This window comes from Vicia villosa, linkage group LG7, assembly GCF_029867415.1.
Source record: "Vicia villosa cultivar HV-30 ecotype Madison, WI linkage group LG7, Vvil1.0, whole genome shotgun sequence".
In the NCBI taxonomy this organism is placed as follows: Eukaryota; Viridiplantae; Streptophyta; class Magnoliopsida; order Fabales; family Fabaceae; genus Vicia; species Vicia villosa.
Genome location: NC_081186.1, coordinates 93,132,237 through 93,148,344, shown reverse-complemented (window position 1 = coordinate 93,148,344; position 16,108 = coordinate 93,132,237). Strand labels below are relative to the sequence as shown.

At 35.3% G+C, this 16,108-nt stretch overlaps 1 protein-coding gene across 1 annotated transcript; it reads right to left on the bottom strand.

The window, feature by feature from the left end:
- Positions 1 to 8,919: 8,919 nt before the first annotated feature.
- LOC131615898 (leucine-rich repeat receptor-like serine/threonine-protein kinase BAM3) lies at positions 8,920 to 12,492 on the bottom strand. The gene is made up of 2 exons (XM_058887079.1): positions 9,832 to 12,492; positions 8,920 to 9,597 (listed from the first exon to the last, which is right to left on the bottom strand). The coding sequence occupies exons 1-2, from the start codon at positions 12,395 to 12,397 to the stop codon at positions 9,263 to 9,265; spliced, it is 2,901 nt and encodes a 966-aa protein (XP_058743062.1). The 5' UTR covers positions 12,398 to 12,492; the 3' UTR covers positions 8,920 to 9,262.
- Between the last annotated feature and the right edge of the window lie 3,616 nt (positions 12,493 to 16,108).

Sequence of the window (16,108 nt, the reverse complement as noted above, 5' to 3'; positions counted from 1 at the left end):
ACAAAATTATAATGCAGTCCAGAATTATAAAGCTTTCCAATTTTGACTTTTCCTTATTCGATTCCTTTTTAATGTTATTCAATCTTTTGAATTTATGCTTCCTATCAACAAAAAGATTCGGCCACGTCTTGGCATCTTCGGCATGATGAAGCGCCCATTCCGATGACGTAGGTGGTATGGGGTACCCCGGTTTCAAGTAAACTTTCACAAAATGACTCGATTTTAAAAGGCATCCAATACACATGATGTGCTCATTTGGATTTGTTTGTGGTGTGGTGCAGAGGGGAAAAAGGTTTCCGAAAAACCATAATGCGTCAAGTCAATGCACACCCTATTGTACGCGTATCCAATAAAATGTCCCATTTCCAGGAATCTCATCCATTTCAACATTGGTGCGTAAGCGGCCAACCAAGGAACAAGAACTTCGTTAACTGCTTCAAATTTAACTTCCTCACCATATAACCGTGTGTACGATTCTCTATGCGTATTCAACTCTTGGATAAGTTGATGACGGACAATATTCGGCATCAACTCCGTTACCAAGCAACCCCGAGACGGGATGGTAACTGCAATTACCGTCCCCCGTAACATTGAGGATACACTCTAAGTATTTGTGCATAAAAACTGGCATCTCTTCAATGAATGGAATCTTCGGTGGAATAGGCATCTCTTTGATTATTGGAATTTTTTGTGGAATGGCGTCAAAGGTGGTTTGCTTATACGAGCTTCTTTGTTTGAACTTGTTTGAGATTTTTGAGAATTAGGAGTCGGTGAGTCGGGAAAAAGTTTATCGGCATGCTCACAATACGAAGTAGCCCGTGTAGTCGAGTTGTCATTTGGTGTAGGCTTCAATTTCTTTGGAACACCCTTTGTCTTAATCGGTTGAGAAGGCGGTTTCATGTCGGTTGTTTCGGGATATCCAATCTTCACCAATTGTTCCTTGATGTGGAGTTTCATGTTGTCATCGACCTTCGAAAACCTCTCTTGTATCGCTTTCAATTCGGAAGTAATAGAGATATTCAATTTTTCTCCTTCGATGTAACCATGATTATCAAAACTAAGTCTTTTCCAACGAGGGATAACTTCGTCCATTCTTATTGTCTCTCCTAGTTTTATCTTTGTAGCAATATCACACGCACACGGGAGACCATACGTTTTAGAAATAATACAACCAAACTTTGCGCTATCGAAACCTACAACTTCACCTCATTTGGCCTCGTGAAAAATATAGTTCAACCCCGCCCGAGACACATTGCCGATCAATTGAGAATAAAGTATGTTGTCCTTGAATCGATGTTATAACACTATAATGCTCCGGCCAAATGTGGTTTGTATCTTATTATGTTGGTTTTTAATCATGAGATTTATAGAGTTCCAATCTCGACACAAGTCACCCTTGCTATTAACCAACCAATTTTTCAAACTGGCATGTGCGACTCAACTCTGTTGGTGGTTGTATTCCTAAGATGTCGGACATTATCAACCCACGCACAAACAACATTCTCCTTCACCTTATCAAGAATGGTACTTTCAACATATTTCAATAAATCAGGATATTTTTCACACACTTTCCGAAACTGCATGACGGAATCGACGTATAATTATTTTGTCGAAGAATTCACAATACGACTCCATGCATCCATTATTTGTTCAACAATCAAATCGGGTTTCACCAATTTTCCACCTTCTGCTTCTACTCGTTTCGTCCCTACCGCGAGTTTAACCTTACTTCTCACATTACATGTTATGTGATATCGACAAAGTAATGTGTTATAAGAAGAAAGTACTTTTGCCAACGCATTAATCAACGCGATATCGCGGTCCGTAACAATTGCCTTAGGCATCTCGACTTGTTCCTTTAAAAGTGACTGACACACCTCTAATGTCCATGTAAGTTCGGTACCGTGACATGTATTTGTTATCACCCAACAATTTCAACAATTGTTGCATCTCACTTCTATCTCCCCTATTCGCCTTATTATTGCGGTATCGGATGTTATACACTTGGCTTATATTTGATATGTTTTCGAGTTCCTTCCGTTTCAATGTGGCAAGTATATTTTTCGGTGGGACAAAATTCAAGGACATGTCACTAATACATGTCTTCTCTTCCGGTTTGAGCCGACATACACTAGGATGACCTTGTAACTTTGAGAATAAATCATGGTTATGCAAACCACAAATAACACTAAATTTCCACTTTTTGCTAGCCAACATATAACCACGAATTTTAAATGGACACTCGTATTTTCTAGTACCTGTGTCATCTCTTTTAAACTTCCTTAAAGGAGTATGATATTTCCCGCTTTGTTCGCACAACATTGTTAGGAAAGTGTTTCTTCTCACCGTACCATTATCAGATCTTCCTATTACCACACCAAAACCAAGGTTTGTTGCATTCCTACGCATCCATGCGAGCATGCTTTCACGATCATCAAACTCTTGCTTGTTATTAAAGTCACCGTCGACATCTACCGCCTTTACGACTACCCCTTCAACATTCGGAAAAATAATTGCAGAAGAAATTAATTCTCTTGAGATATTATCGGGGTGCACCATACCTATTTGTGAACAATAACACAAAGTCACAAGATTACTGAAAAATGGCACAGACACATTCTGTAGATGCACCTCTGGAACGTGTTCATCTTCAACACGTTCCGTAGATGTACCTACGGAAGCAACGTTAATTTTTTTGACAGAAAGTTGATGCATAATATGAGCAATGCAATTGACAAAGATGATTATTTACCTGAAATCCAGTCTTCTCTTGCTCCCTTTGATTTGTTGCACCAAAAAGTTGGAGTTTTGGAGTGAAAAATGATATTGATGATGTAAGGTTTTTAAGTTGTGGAGAAGTGAGTGTTGAAGAATAAATATAACAATGGGGGAGTGATCATGATGGTTCAAACTAAATTAGATACTTCCGTAGATACATTTACAAAATATTTTGGCGCTTACCTATTCCGTAGGTGCATCTACGGGAAAATCCTTGAACTGAATTAAATAGTATTTTTCCCAACGTTCACTAGTTTAAAATACTTTGGTAGATGCACCTCCGAAAAAATTCAATTTTTGGCAAATAAAAGGTGCTTCTGGATGTGCATCTACGGAAGTAAGGGGAAAATTGGAATTTCGCCAGGTGCCTAAGAGAATAATGGAGTGCATTGAGAATTTCTCTAATAATATCACACATTTCAATAATTAATTATTTAATGTAATTAATCATAATGTTTTTTATTACAAAGAGGACACAAAGGCTCGAAAACAAAGGTTTAACACTCCAAAATTTAGATTTAATTATTTAATTGATTATTTTTTATTTACTGTAAATTTGTGTGATGTATGATTATATGTGTGGGGCATTAGTGGGAGATAGACGATAATTAGAATTATTTAGATTTAAATAATTTGGTTTATATTAATTGGAGTAATAATAATAATAATAATAATAATAATAATAATAATAAAATAGAATATTAAGAGGAAGAAAATGAGTTAAGTGAGTGCATAAGAGGAAGATCATAAAAAGCGTCCAATGGTGAAATAAGAATAAATCAATGAAGGGAATAAAGATCAGTTTATACAATCGTGGAATAGAGAGAATAACGTGAAGTGAGATCTAGGGAATAAAGAACCAAAGAGGAATTCCCTTAGAATGCGAAGGAAGAGATCGATTGCTAGAAATTTGAGGTAAGGAGTGTAATCAAAGTTTATTATGATTGATAGGGGTTAGGATAGAGGTAGGATTTTCATGATATGATGAAAAGCATGATGATTCGTTGATCGATGATGTATTTTGATGTTGAGATGTTACGATTTGTGTCCAATATGATGTGATGATGTATTTTGATGATTATTTTCCATGATGGGTGTGTTGTTATTGTTAGACCAACTGCATAAATAAATTCTAATCAAATTGGCACTGGTTTATGAGTTAAAGAAGAAATTTTAGTGAAAATCCCGTAACTTTGAAATTTTGAATTTTTTGGAAAAGTTACAGTGCAAATCGATTGCATATTGATGCACATCGATTGCACTTTTTGGCCAACTTATTGTGCAGATTGATTGCACCTATGAAAACTGGGTTTTTTGGAAAATTTTACTGTGCAAATTGATTGCTGTAAAGTGCAAATCGATTAGCACTGCAACTTTTTGGAAACTTTCAATATTTTGATCATAACTTTTGATCTGTGTGTCTGTTTGACGCGTCGTTCGAAACATTGGAAAGCTGACGCGTAGGTCTATAATATGATACAATCATATGAGTTATTTGATGCATAATTCCATAACCTATGTGTCTATGTGATTGAATTTTTATATATGTTGTTATGTTATGATACTTTATTTTAACGACGAATATGACGTTGCTATGAAATTGGTATGAAGTTGTCATGAAGTTACTATGATGTTGTTGTGATGCTACCGATGATTTTGTGATGATGTTATAAGGATATGTATGCCTTAAATATTTAATACATGTTGTGTGATGATTATGTGAATGATGATGCAATTGACTAGTTGTGGTCGAATGTTATATGACGTTGTTATGCATCATACATTCATAGCATTTTTGAATGGTGGTCCGCTTGTGACGAGCCTCAATCCCATTGTGTGGATTGAGTGTGTTTCGTGATGTGTTCCAGTTCCAAGAAGGAATCAATCCTATGGAATGGATCTTTGGAGGGTGATGAACCAGGTGTTCATAAATTTGGTACCACGTGCATTGAGTCAGTGTTGTTGCATTAACATTCTATGTGACATTGCATGGATTTCGTTGATGAGTTGTGATGTGACAATAATTGCGAGCTATGTGATTATATGATGTTTTGACAATAAACGGTATCTATGTGCTATTATGTTTTATCGATGAGTATGATGAAAGATATGTGTTATTATATGATAAATTTTTTGATAACTACTAATCTTTTCCTTATATCTTTTAGGGTTAAGTATGTATTTGGTCCCTATAAATATTTCAAATTTCATTTTTAGTCCCTATTAAAAAAATGACATATTTTGGTCCCCATGAAATTATTATGCACGTAGTTTTAGTCCCTACTGTTAAACCGATTTGTATTTTTAAATGATTATTTTACAAACATGTTTAAAACATTATAAAAAATTTCTCGAAAAAAAAGAAACTCAAAATTTAATTTCTAAGTCGAGATTTACATTACTTTTATCATTATCTTTTGAAATTAAAAAAATTCATATTTAATTCTTCTCATTATAAAAAATTCTATAATTTGGTAAATAAATATTTTATAATATTCTAAACACGTATGAAACAAATTATTCAAAAATTTAAAATTTTAAGGGTAATTAAACTATTTTCAATATTTTAAAAAATCGTAGGGACTAAAACTAAATGCCTAAAAATTTTATAGGGACTAAAATACGTTATTTTTTTAATAGGGACTAAAAATGAAATTTGAGATATTTATAGGGACCAAAAACATACTTAACCCTATCTTTTATAATGAATTGTGATTACTCGCCCTTTCTGTTTGAATGTTGCCTCACGTGAGTAACACACAGGTGACCCGAAGTAGTTGTAGAAGCATTGAATATAGCTTCTGAGGATTTTATTAGTTTCGTTATGGTAGTGGTCTTTTGCTCTGATATGTAACATCAGGTTAGGAATGCTTTGTTTTGCGAATGATTACTAGAATTTGATTAAATTACTTCATGAGATTTTTGGATGTTAAAAAACAGTTTTTGAATCCAAATTGTGATGAGACTAAAATATTATGAGTTTTGTTTATGAAGAAGTTTATTTTGTGACGAGAAATTTGTTGCGATCTTTTAATTGAAAGGTTGAAGTATAGCCTGATGTGCGTGTTGAATTTATGTAAATCGTGTTACGGAGGAGGATCTGTTATGGTGTTTTATGTGAAGTGTGACACTCTTGCGTTGGTGATTTTGATTTGATTTATTTTCGTAAATTATATGCAAAATATTTGTGGGTTTATAAGGGTATATAACATAGTAGTATCAGAGCATATCGATTTGTCCGATCAGATTTTAATATGATGTATATCCATGTTTGTCGATTAGTATAAAAAACATTGTCGATACATGACCCTTCTAATGTTAGTTGTGTATATGGAGAGTATGGCTGGAGGAAAAAATGATGATGATATTACCCAGGCTTTTGAAACAATGGCTTAAGCTTTGCAAAACCAACAAGGTCCGCAGAACCAGAATGGTGGAAATGATTATGATGCTCGTGCATGAGGGAGGTTTTAAAGGAACAACCTACCAATCTTCAAGGGTAGGCACAAACCCGATTTTGCCCAAATATGGCTTAAGGGAATTGAAATTGTTTTTCGAATGGTGATTTGCTCGGAGGAGCAGAAGGTGCAATTTTATACTCACACGTTAGAAGACAAAGTTGAGGAATGATGGAATAACGCACGCCAGAGTATGTAGATTCTAGGCACAAAGATTACTTGGGTTGTATTCAGAGTTGCTTTTCTGGAGAAGTACTTACTTGAGGACGTGTGCGGAATAAAAGAAATTGAATTCCTTGAGCTAAAGGAAGGAAGTTCAACTGTTGATGAGTATGTTGCTAGGTTTAAGGAACTACTGAAGTATTGTCAATACTATAACAATCTGGTATCTGAAGTGCCAAAGTGCATAAAGTTTGAGAATAGATTGCGTCCAGATATCAAGTAGGGTGTCGGGTATCTAAAGATTCACCAGTTTCCTATGCTAATGAATAAGTGCAGGATTTATGATTAGGATACCAGAGCCAAATCTTATTTTTATAAGAGTTATAATGAAAAGAAGGGGAATAACCAAGATCGTGGTAAGTCGTATAGTACTTCTGTTGACAAAGGGACCGAAAGTTTCTGATGAGAAGAAGCCAAGTGGGGGAGGAGCTCCCGCTTCTGTCAGATGCTTTAAGTGTAGTTAGCAAGGCCACCGCGCCAACGATTGTAACAATAAGGTGTTGAGATGTTTCAAATGTGGTAAAACAAGTCAACGTGCCCTTAAATGCAAGAATGAAGGTTCGACCTATTTCAACTGTGATGAAAAGGGTCACATCAGGTCCCACTGTTAGTAGCCAAAGAAGGCCGCTACAACTGCTCATACTAATGGTAGAATGTTCGCTTTGAGTGGTTCAAAAGGTTCTAAGAAGGACAACTTGATTCGAGGTACTTGTTTTTATTAACAATGTTAAGTTGGTTGCTATTATTGTATTATTGATATTGGTGCTCTTCAACCACCGACATAATCTCATATTACACTTTGCATCGATGTCAATCAACGCTCATGTACTAACCACAAACCAACATATTGTATAATCTTGATTTTATCAACACATCATCAAATTGAATTTTTCATAAGTCAAAAACAATTATTCCATCAACTTTCTCTAGCCTAGACCACCCAACGAAATTTGTAACTGAAACTCAACAACTCTTTCACAATACCATCATTTTTTTTTCTAATGTGGTAGATCATATAAAGTCACAATACTAAGAACTCCTATAGCTGGATCAAACCAAAAGCTCTTATATCATTTGTTGGAAAGAACCGACATGGAGAAAATAAAATAACACAATACCTACACAAGGACATAACATGAAATATCCAAAACCAAAGAAAAAACTATGACCATTGTCAAATTAAAACCAAAGAATAATACTATGTGAAAATTTTTACAACACATAATTCACCCTAAACCACCCCATGCCCTCGTTACACCACACTTCCAAAGCAAATATTTTACATCTCATAATACTATGGATGACAACGGGTCGGGTGCGGGTTTCACACTACCCAAACCTGCACCCGAAATCACCACATGAACCCGAAACCAAAGTCTATTCTCGCGGTAAAATAACACTCACGCCCACACCCGTTGGGTTCGGGTTTTTTCACCCAAACCCGAACTGGCAACAAAATACATAAAATAAAATTTTCAAACAATTCAATATACATATATATATATATATAAGCGGGTGTGATTTCGTGTTTCAGACGTGGGTTTCACACTATCCAAACCCGCACCCAATCAACTCGGGTTCGGGTGCTGGTGGGCCCCGCGAGTATGGGTCCACCTGTCATCCCTACATAATACTCTAACACAAGAGTATAAGAAAACAAAAAAGTCAAATTCAAACTTAAAGTGCTTTTGGCTATACATCTTGTAATAAAGAACTTGAGTCCATTATATAGCACTTGACTCCCTCTTCCTTTACAAAACTAAGCAATGTGGGACCTCTTCAACACATATATGTTCAACCAACCCTAACAAAACTGTCCGCAGTTAAATTGCTGGAATAATCTAGATGAAGCATTGGGTAGGTTTCAATAATCTAGCTTTAGCCGATCAATCTTTGACTCATATGATTGGGGAAACATTCATGACTAATTAAGATATCAAATACACATATCTGGGTAATCATTCCTGATTCTCAATCATCTTTTAAAGCAAGATCAATCATATTAAATGACATCAATTGAGTCTTCATACAAGATGGCTCAGAATCAATATATAAGTGGAGAAGCACAAGAAGAAAAGAAACTCACAATTTCACAAAGAGAAATTACTACAACTCTTATTCCTTATCAAAAGAAAAAAAATTGCAACTCTTGTTAACTTAACTTCAATAGAGTTATCAATTAGTGTACCTTACGTGTCCAGACAGACACACCAAACTTAATTCCTAATTTAAAGTATGATTATTACGTCCCAAAATAAAAATTTAGTCTTAAATTAATTTTATGACTAAAAAATTAGATTGATGTCAATCAATTTGATCATGTGATTTAAAACAAATAAGATTAACAATTTTTTGCACCAATTGTAACTACAATTTTTTAGTCTTTCTTTTAGTTAATGTCCTTTCCACTCCTACCTATTGAAGTTACTTAGCCTTCATTCAGGTTGGTTCTCATCAAAATCTCTAATGTACTCACATCTGAAGATCATGTTTGTGGCATTATCTTTATCCTCCTCTGCTACCACCTCTCCAAGTGGTTTTTCTTCACTTGGCCTAGGTTATGAATTTTAAAAAACATAAGAAGAAAATAGCTTCTATTCCAACCAAGAATCATTGACATGACTATAAAATTTGGCTCACACTTCTTGAATTTTTTTTATGATATAAAGTTTCTAATGCATACAAAATCTCTCAAACTCAAATAACAAACTACTTACAAAAATTGACACCTACAACATGAACACATGCATCCATGCAAGGCACATCTCAATTATTCTTTATTCCTTGATGACACACTCACCTCACTACACATGAAAGATATTTGGTTGCTTTACTTGTGCTAGCATTTCAACAACTTCCCTCATAGTTGGTCTTTCCACACTTTGTTCTTCAACACAACACATAGCCACAAAGAATATATGCATTGCTTCCTCTATAGGAATTTGATGTAACCTTCCATCAAGAATCTTCACCACACTTTCTTTGTTCCAATCTGTTTGTAACTTTGTCCATTGAACAATATCCATTCCATCTTCACCAAAATCTCCCACTGGTCTTCTCCCTGTCAATAACTCTAGTAACACCACTCCAAAGCTATATACATCACTTTTCTCATCCACTTTCAATGTGTATGCATATTCTGTTAACATAATTCAAAATCAGTATAGTGTCGTATTTAAGGATCTGCAAGGCGGACTACCGCACATGGCTTAAAATTTTTCACAGTTAAGTTGTGGCTAAATAAGGCTTCATAAAATATTGTCACAGTTAAATCGTGATAAAATAAGGTCTGTATTTGTTTTGTCATGGTTACACAGAGCCTCCAAAAACTTGAGGCGGCTCTGTACATACACAATATCAAAATTAAAAGTACCTGGAGCGATGTATCCATAAGAACCAACAATAGAAGACATGCATTCAGAAGTGCCACCATTCTCTTGCAACAAAAACTTAGCAAGTCCAAAATCAGCAACATGAGCTTCAAGTTCAGAATCCAACAAAATATTATTTGACTTAACATCTCTATGAACTATCAAAGGACAACAATCATGGTGCAAATAGCAAAGTCCTTTAGCAGCTTCACTTGCTATTTTCACTCTAACTTCCCACTCAAGAAACCCCCCTCTTTTTCCATGCAACACTTCACCTAAACTTCCATTTGTCATATACTCATAAACAAGCAAATTAGTGTCTCCATTTGAACAAAATGCCAACAACTTCACAATGTATCTATGCCTTATTCTACCAAGTGTTTTTATTTCAGCTGATAAACCATTATCATAAGAACAACCTTTGTTAACTCCTAACAACTTTTTCACAGCTACTTTTTCTCCATTAGGCATTGTTCCTCCATATACAACACCAGCTCCACCTCTTCCTATGATGTTACTTTCTTTTACACAGCCTAATATGTCTTCACTTCCATATTCAATCTTCTGAAATGCTGTTAACTTCCATGAATTTGAGTCCTTCCGAATTCCTTTTCGACTTTTGATTACAGCAAACGTCGCGAAAACCAACGAACAAACCAAAAGTGCTAATGCAAATAGAAGCTTATACTTTGCCAGAATTCCACGTTTCGCACGACCGTTTTCTTGATTCGGAGACTCGGGTGTTTCTGATGATGAACGGTTGCATGGACTCAATTCATAACCGCATAACTTCGGATTACCGATAAAGGAAGTAGAATTGAACACTGAGAATTGTCCTATTTCAGGAATTGAGCCAGAGAAATTGTTATGAGAGAAATCAGCTGAAGTTAGGCCCTTAATAGAACCAAGTTCCTTAGGGAGTGTTTGGTTGAGATTGTTCCATGACACATTAAGATAGTTAAGTATGTGAATTTGTGAAACCTGAATTGGAATAGGACCTGATAATTGATTCTGACTCAAATCTAAATAGGTAAGTGAAAAACAATCACCTATCTCAATAGGAATTTTTCCTGAAAAGTTGTTGAAACTCACATCCAACCTTAGAATGTTCTTCAACTTTCCTATATCTTGAGGAATTTCACCTGAGAATCTATTTCCATGAAGAAGCAGAATCTGCAAATTCGGAAAATTTCCAATAGAACTCGGGAGAGATCCAGATAAACGATTGTTCGACAGATTTATCTCTCCGAGTTTAGAACTGTTTGTGCTTGTGATTTCTTGCTGTGCAAGAAAACCACTGAGAAAATTGTTCTGTAGTTCAAGAAGTGAAATCTCAGGCAAATAAAGCAAGCCTTTCGGTATCGAACCTGTTAAATTGTTTTGTCCTAAACGAACTCTCTCAAGTGTGTAACATTCACCAAGCTCATTAGGCAAAGAACCAGACAGAAAATTGTTGAGTAAAATCAAAATCTTGAGCTTCTTACCAATGCATAAAGATCTAGGAACTAATCCAGTGAGCTTGTTCGTCGATAAATCAAGCTCAGTCAATTTACCATTCTCTCCAAGCTTCGAAGGAATAGAACCTTCGAAACCGTTATGCCAAAGCTTCAACACTTCCAAATTCGGTAACTCAGAAACAAAAGATGGAATATCACCATTAAGTTTGTTGATGAACAAGTTCAAGAGTGTGAGTTTATGAAGATTCGAAAACTCATTCGGTATATTTCCAATCAACTCGTTATTCGACAAATCAAGAGATTTCAAACTAGTCAAATTCCCTAACTCACAAGGAATTGAACCACTAAGTTGATTGGTTTGCAAGAAAAGTGTGTCTAGTTTGTATAATTTTCCTAACTCATGTGGAACTTCACCTTTCAAACCACAGTTAGCAAGATCAAGATGAACCAAATTATCAAGTTTACCAAAATCATTTGGAATCTCACCTTCAAACTCATTGTAATAACCTAAGAACAGATGTGTCAAGTTACTAAGATTTCCAAGCTCAAAAGGTATGAAACCTCTCAAATCATTACCTGCAAGAGACAGATATTCCAAACTCAACATGCTTCCATATCTTGCAGGAATCTCTCCATGGAAAAAGTTTCCGCCGAGATTCAAGTACTTGAGACTATGTAACTCAGTGACTCCAATAGGAAGTGAAGAATTGAACTCATTGTTGTAAGCATCGAAAATCTCAAGCTCTTTGAGCTTTGAGAATTTCCAAGTTAGGTTTCCATTGAGCATGTTGTTTGATATATTGAGGTACCTCAAGGTTGTTAGCTTTGTGATGGAAGATGAGAAGGTTCCAGAAACATTCAAGTTTGAGATGTCTAGTGAAACAACAGAAGTGTTGTTTGTGTTACATTGGACACCATACCAAGATGTACAAAGGGACATGTAGTTAGAGATGTTCCATGTTTGTAAAGAGGTTTTGGATTGGAAATCTTGTTTGAGAGAAACTAAGATTGAAGCTTGAGTTTTCAAAGAGATAGGAAGAGATGAAGAAAGAGAAAGAGTAGAGAAAAGAAAGAAGGTATAGAGAACAAAGGTGAAAGAAGGAATATTCATTGTTTGAGGAAGAATGATTCTAGCTTAGGAGAGAAATGAAGCTATATGAAAGTGTTGTTTTTCTTTGATGTTTAGCTTTTAGAAAGCAAAAGCAAAAGCACAATGTGTTGGATAAAAATGCATGGCCAACAAGACTATTTTATAAGCATGTTAAGTATAATATTTTGTTGGTTTTTGAGCCATTAAGCTTTATTTGATTTTGGAAGAGAAGCTGAATCAGATTTGGAATCTTGATGTGAAGCAGAAAATATATAGTAATTAATACTAGAATTAGAATATAATCTTTAGGACATATCAGAAATACCAATCATGTGTAGAAATAAATTGACAGCAATAGCCATGCTGAGTGTACATTTTATTTTCTTGTATCTTTGCTTTCCTATCATTGCCCAATGTATTGCTTTCTTATTATTCATGACATGAATGTCAAAATATATACCAACGATGTGATTCTACATATCACATAATTACTGGTCCAGTTATAATTGTTTTATTAATACTTTGTCATTTATTATATTTACAAAATGCTTAAATTATCGTACTCTTCAATGCGACCGATTAATCCAAGAGAATCAATCTTATATAGACATAACCTAACACAAAAATTGTTTGCATTTAGTAATTTGAACTTAAAACCTTGAGAGAAACACATTTCATGATCCAAGTCTTCACTACTAAACTAACTCATATCTCATCTCGTTCAAATGCTTTTGAACGGATAACCTTCTATTATTATGATAGTTTCAAAAATGCACCGTAAAACATAGTTATTAAACTCATTAATAAGCTTTATACACAATTAGGGAAATAAAGAAAGATTCTTATGTCAATTTTGTATACATGATAAGTATTTTTTGAATGCCTCGTTGGTCTTTTAAGTCAATAGTTTATTTTTTTAATAGTAACATATTCAATTCATATATAAATAAATTTTATCCTTTTAGATGGTAAAATTAATTCTTTTAAGAATTACATATTTTATTAAGAAGTTGTCTCATATTTTGATAGACGTGGGTTCAATTTCCCCAATTATCTTTGAAAAAATCCTTTTCGTAAATAATTTGTCTTTACGTTTTTTAAACTTGAAACTTATTTGATTTTGGTGAGTTTTTCAAATTCAATTCACTTAAATTTTATTATATTAAAAAAATATAAACATTCACTCTTATGATTGATGTGGGATTTGATCATTTGTATATTGACGTTCAAACAATTTTTTTAAAAAAAATTGGTCTATCTTGTCGTCTATTTCTAGGGGTCTGTTTAAACCAGAACAAAATGATCTTGAGATGAGTATACTCTCAAAACTCAAGCTTTCACCATTAAGACAACCTCAACCCTAAATAGTACATTCAAGTTTAAACATTATGAAGAAGACCATTTTTATGATTTATTTTAATGATAAGAAAATAATTAAGGTGGGATACCTTGTTCCCTTGAACCCTTTATTTCTTTGTAGTTAGTGACTTAGTTTCATTTCACAATAAAGTAAAACAATATACTATATACACTAGTTTATGATATTTAGTACAGTGTTAATGGAGAGGAGCTAGGTTCTTTTAACTCTCACTTTAACAACACCGTTTAACGTGAAAAAGAAAAAGCAAATTTAAAGTTGATAGATTCTTCTTCTTTTAAGATCATGTTGGGATCCATTATATTCATATCTCTCCAAAATGTGGACCTATCTTTTTTTATTAACCAATTGAACTTGGTCAAATGGCAGTGGTCTTTGCATGGCTTCAGTATATTGAAGATATGATTGTGGTCTGATTTTGGTCAGTCATTGTCTTAGGACCCATTTCTAGCATTACATTAATCCACACTAAAAACAACTACTTTAGTTTTGGTGCCTTTTCTGCTTCACTTGTTAAAAGAATTTATTTATTGTTGTCTAAAATCATGATAAATAATGGCACGTACAATTAGAAATGATACAATATATATAAGACTAAGGACTCCATTATATAGTAGAGATATAAATATCAATGCAGTGAGATATCATGTATATGTCTCTCTAATGTCATGTCCTATCAAAGATTCCTAGTTTGTGGCACTTTCTTTATATCTATAAGATATATAGATATTGTTGGAAATTATGAGGATTAATTCCATCAAGTTATGTTCCAAAATGACAAATGTGAGAATGGTAATAAATGCTTCATAAATAGTCCCACATAGAAAGTGGAGCAAACTTTAAAAGCATTTATATATCACTTGGAATAATGTACATTCCAAAAGAGCCAAAGAGGATAAAGTGCCACATAGTCATATGTGGTGGTCCCAAGCCTTATGCCACTTGTCTCTACCAAAAACACCCTCGCCGGCCGGTGTCGCCACGCCGGTGGCGACACCGGCGTAGCCGGTGTCGCCACGCCGGTGGCGACACCGGCGTAGAGGCGCTAGTGGCGACTTGTAGACGGCACTTAGGCACGTCGCATCGGAGCGATCGGGCTATTCGCGGCGCCGGTGGCGCTCCGGCCGCCTCCGGCGGGCGGCCCGGCCGAAAACACACTTTTGCATGGGCTATAAATACAAGCTTGTTATTTTCGGAATCAACCCACAAAATCATTATCCTCTGAAATATTTTCCAGACAGCTTCCTTGCATTCGAGTTTCTTCACCGGTCTTGTGCAGACTCGAGTAAGGCTGAATTATCCTGGGTATTCAGGCCGTTCCAACTCTAAGACAATCGAGAGTGTGCTTGAAATACTTTTAAGGAAAGTGATTCCGTTCGCGATTCAGCCTGGATCCATTCGATCTCACCGATATTTCTAACAATCTTAAAAGTATTTATTCTTCAATGGCTTCCGACGCTGCAGTTTCAAGCATCAAAGTTATGAACCAGGATCTTGTCAAATTGGATCGTTTTGATGGAACTAATTACACCAGATGGCAAGACAAGATGACATTCCTTCTGACTGCCCTGAAGATTCAATATGTCTTAGATCCTGACTTGCCGCCAATTCCAGAACCAACTGATGATGATTCTGACGAAGTCAAAAAAGAACGTAAGAAACGTAAGGAGGACGAATTGCTGTGTCATGGACATATCCTAAATACATTATCTGATCGTCTCTACGACCTCTATACGGACAATCCCTCCGCGGTTGAGATATGGAAAGCCCTCGAGTTTAAATTCAAGGCCGAAGAAGAAGGTACGAAAAAGTTTTTAATTTCTAAGTACTTTGATTTTAAATTTGTAGACGCCAAACCAATTCTTCCCCAAGTGCACGAATTGCAAGTCCTGGTGAACAAAATCAAAGCAGTGAAAATAGACATCCCAGAAACCTTTCAAGTTGGTGCAATCATTGCAAAATTGCCACTTTCGTGGAAAGGCTATAGAAAGAAATTGCTGCACAGTTCCGAGGATTTTTCCTTGGAGAAAATCCAGAAACACCTTCGAATCGAGGAGGAATCGAAGGCAAGGGAAAAATCAGAATCTGCAGGTCTTTCCAAAGCCAATGCTGTGACCAACAAAGAAAGAAAGAAGCATGATAGCAACAAGCGTCATCTAGGACCAAAAAAGGAATTTAACAAGTTCAAGAATTCTGGGGGTCAGAAAGGTCCAAAGACCGGATGCTTTGTTTGTGGAAAACCTGGACATTATGCTCGAGATTGCAAGCACAACAAATCAAAGAATGAGATCAATGCTGTTCATTCAAATGATGACATAATCGCTACTGTGAGCGAGATTATGGCAATCCAGGGC

Excerpts from the sequence above, each read along its gene's own strand:
- LOC131615898 (XM_058887079.1), bottom strand. The coding sequence starts at position 12,397 with ATGAATATTCCTTCTTTCACCTTTGTTCTCTATACCTTCTTTCTTTTC. Across the intron at positions 9,598-9,831 it reads TTATGGATACATCGCTCCAG|AATATGCATACACATTGAAA; the intron begins GTACTTTTAATT and ends TTATGTTAACAG.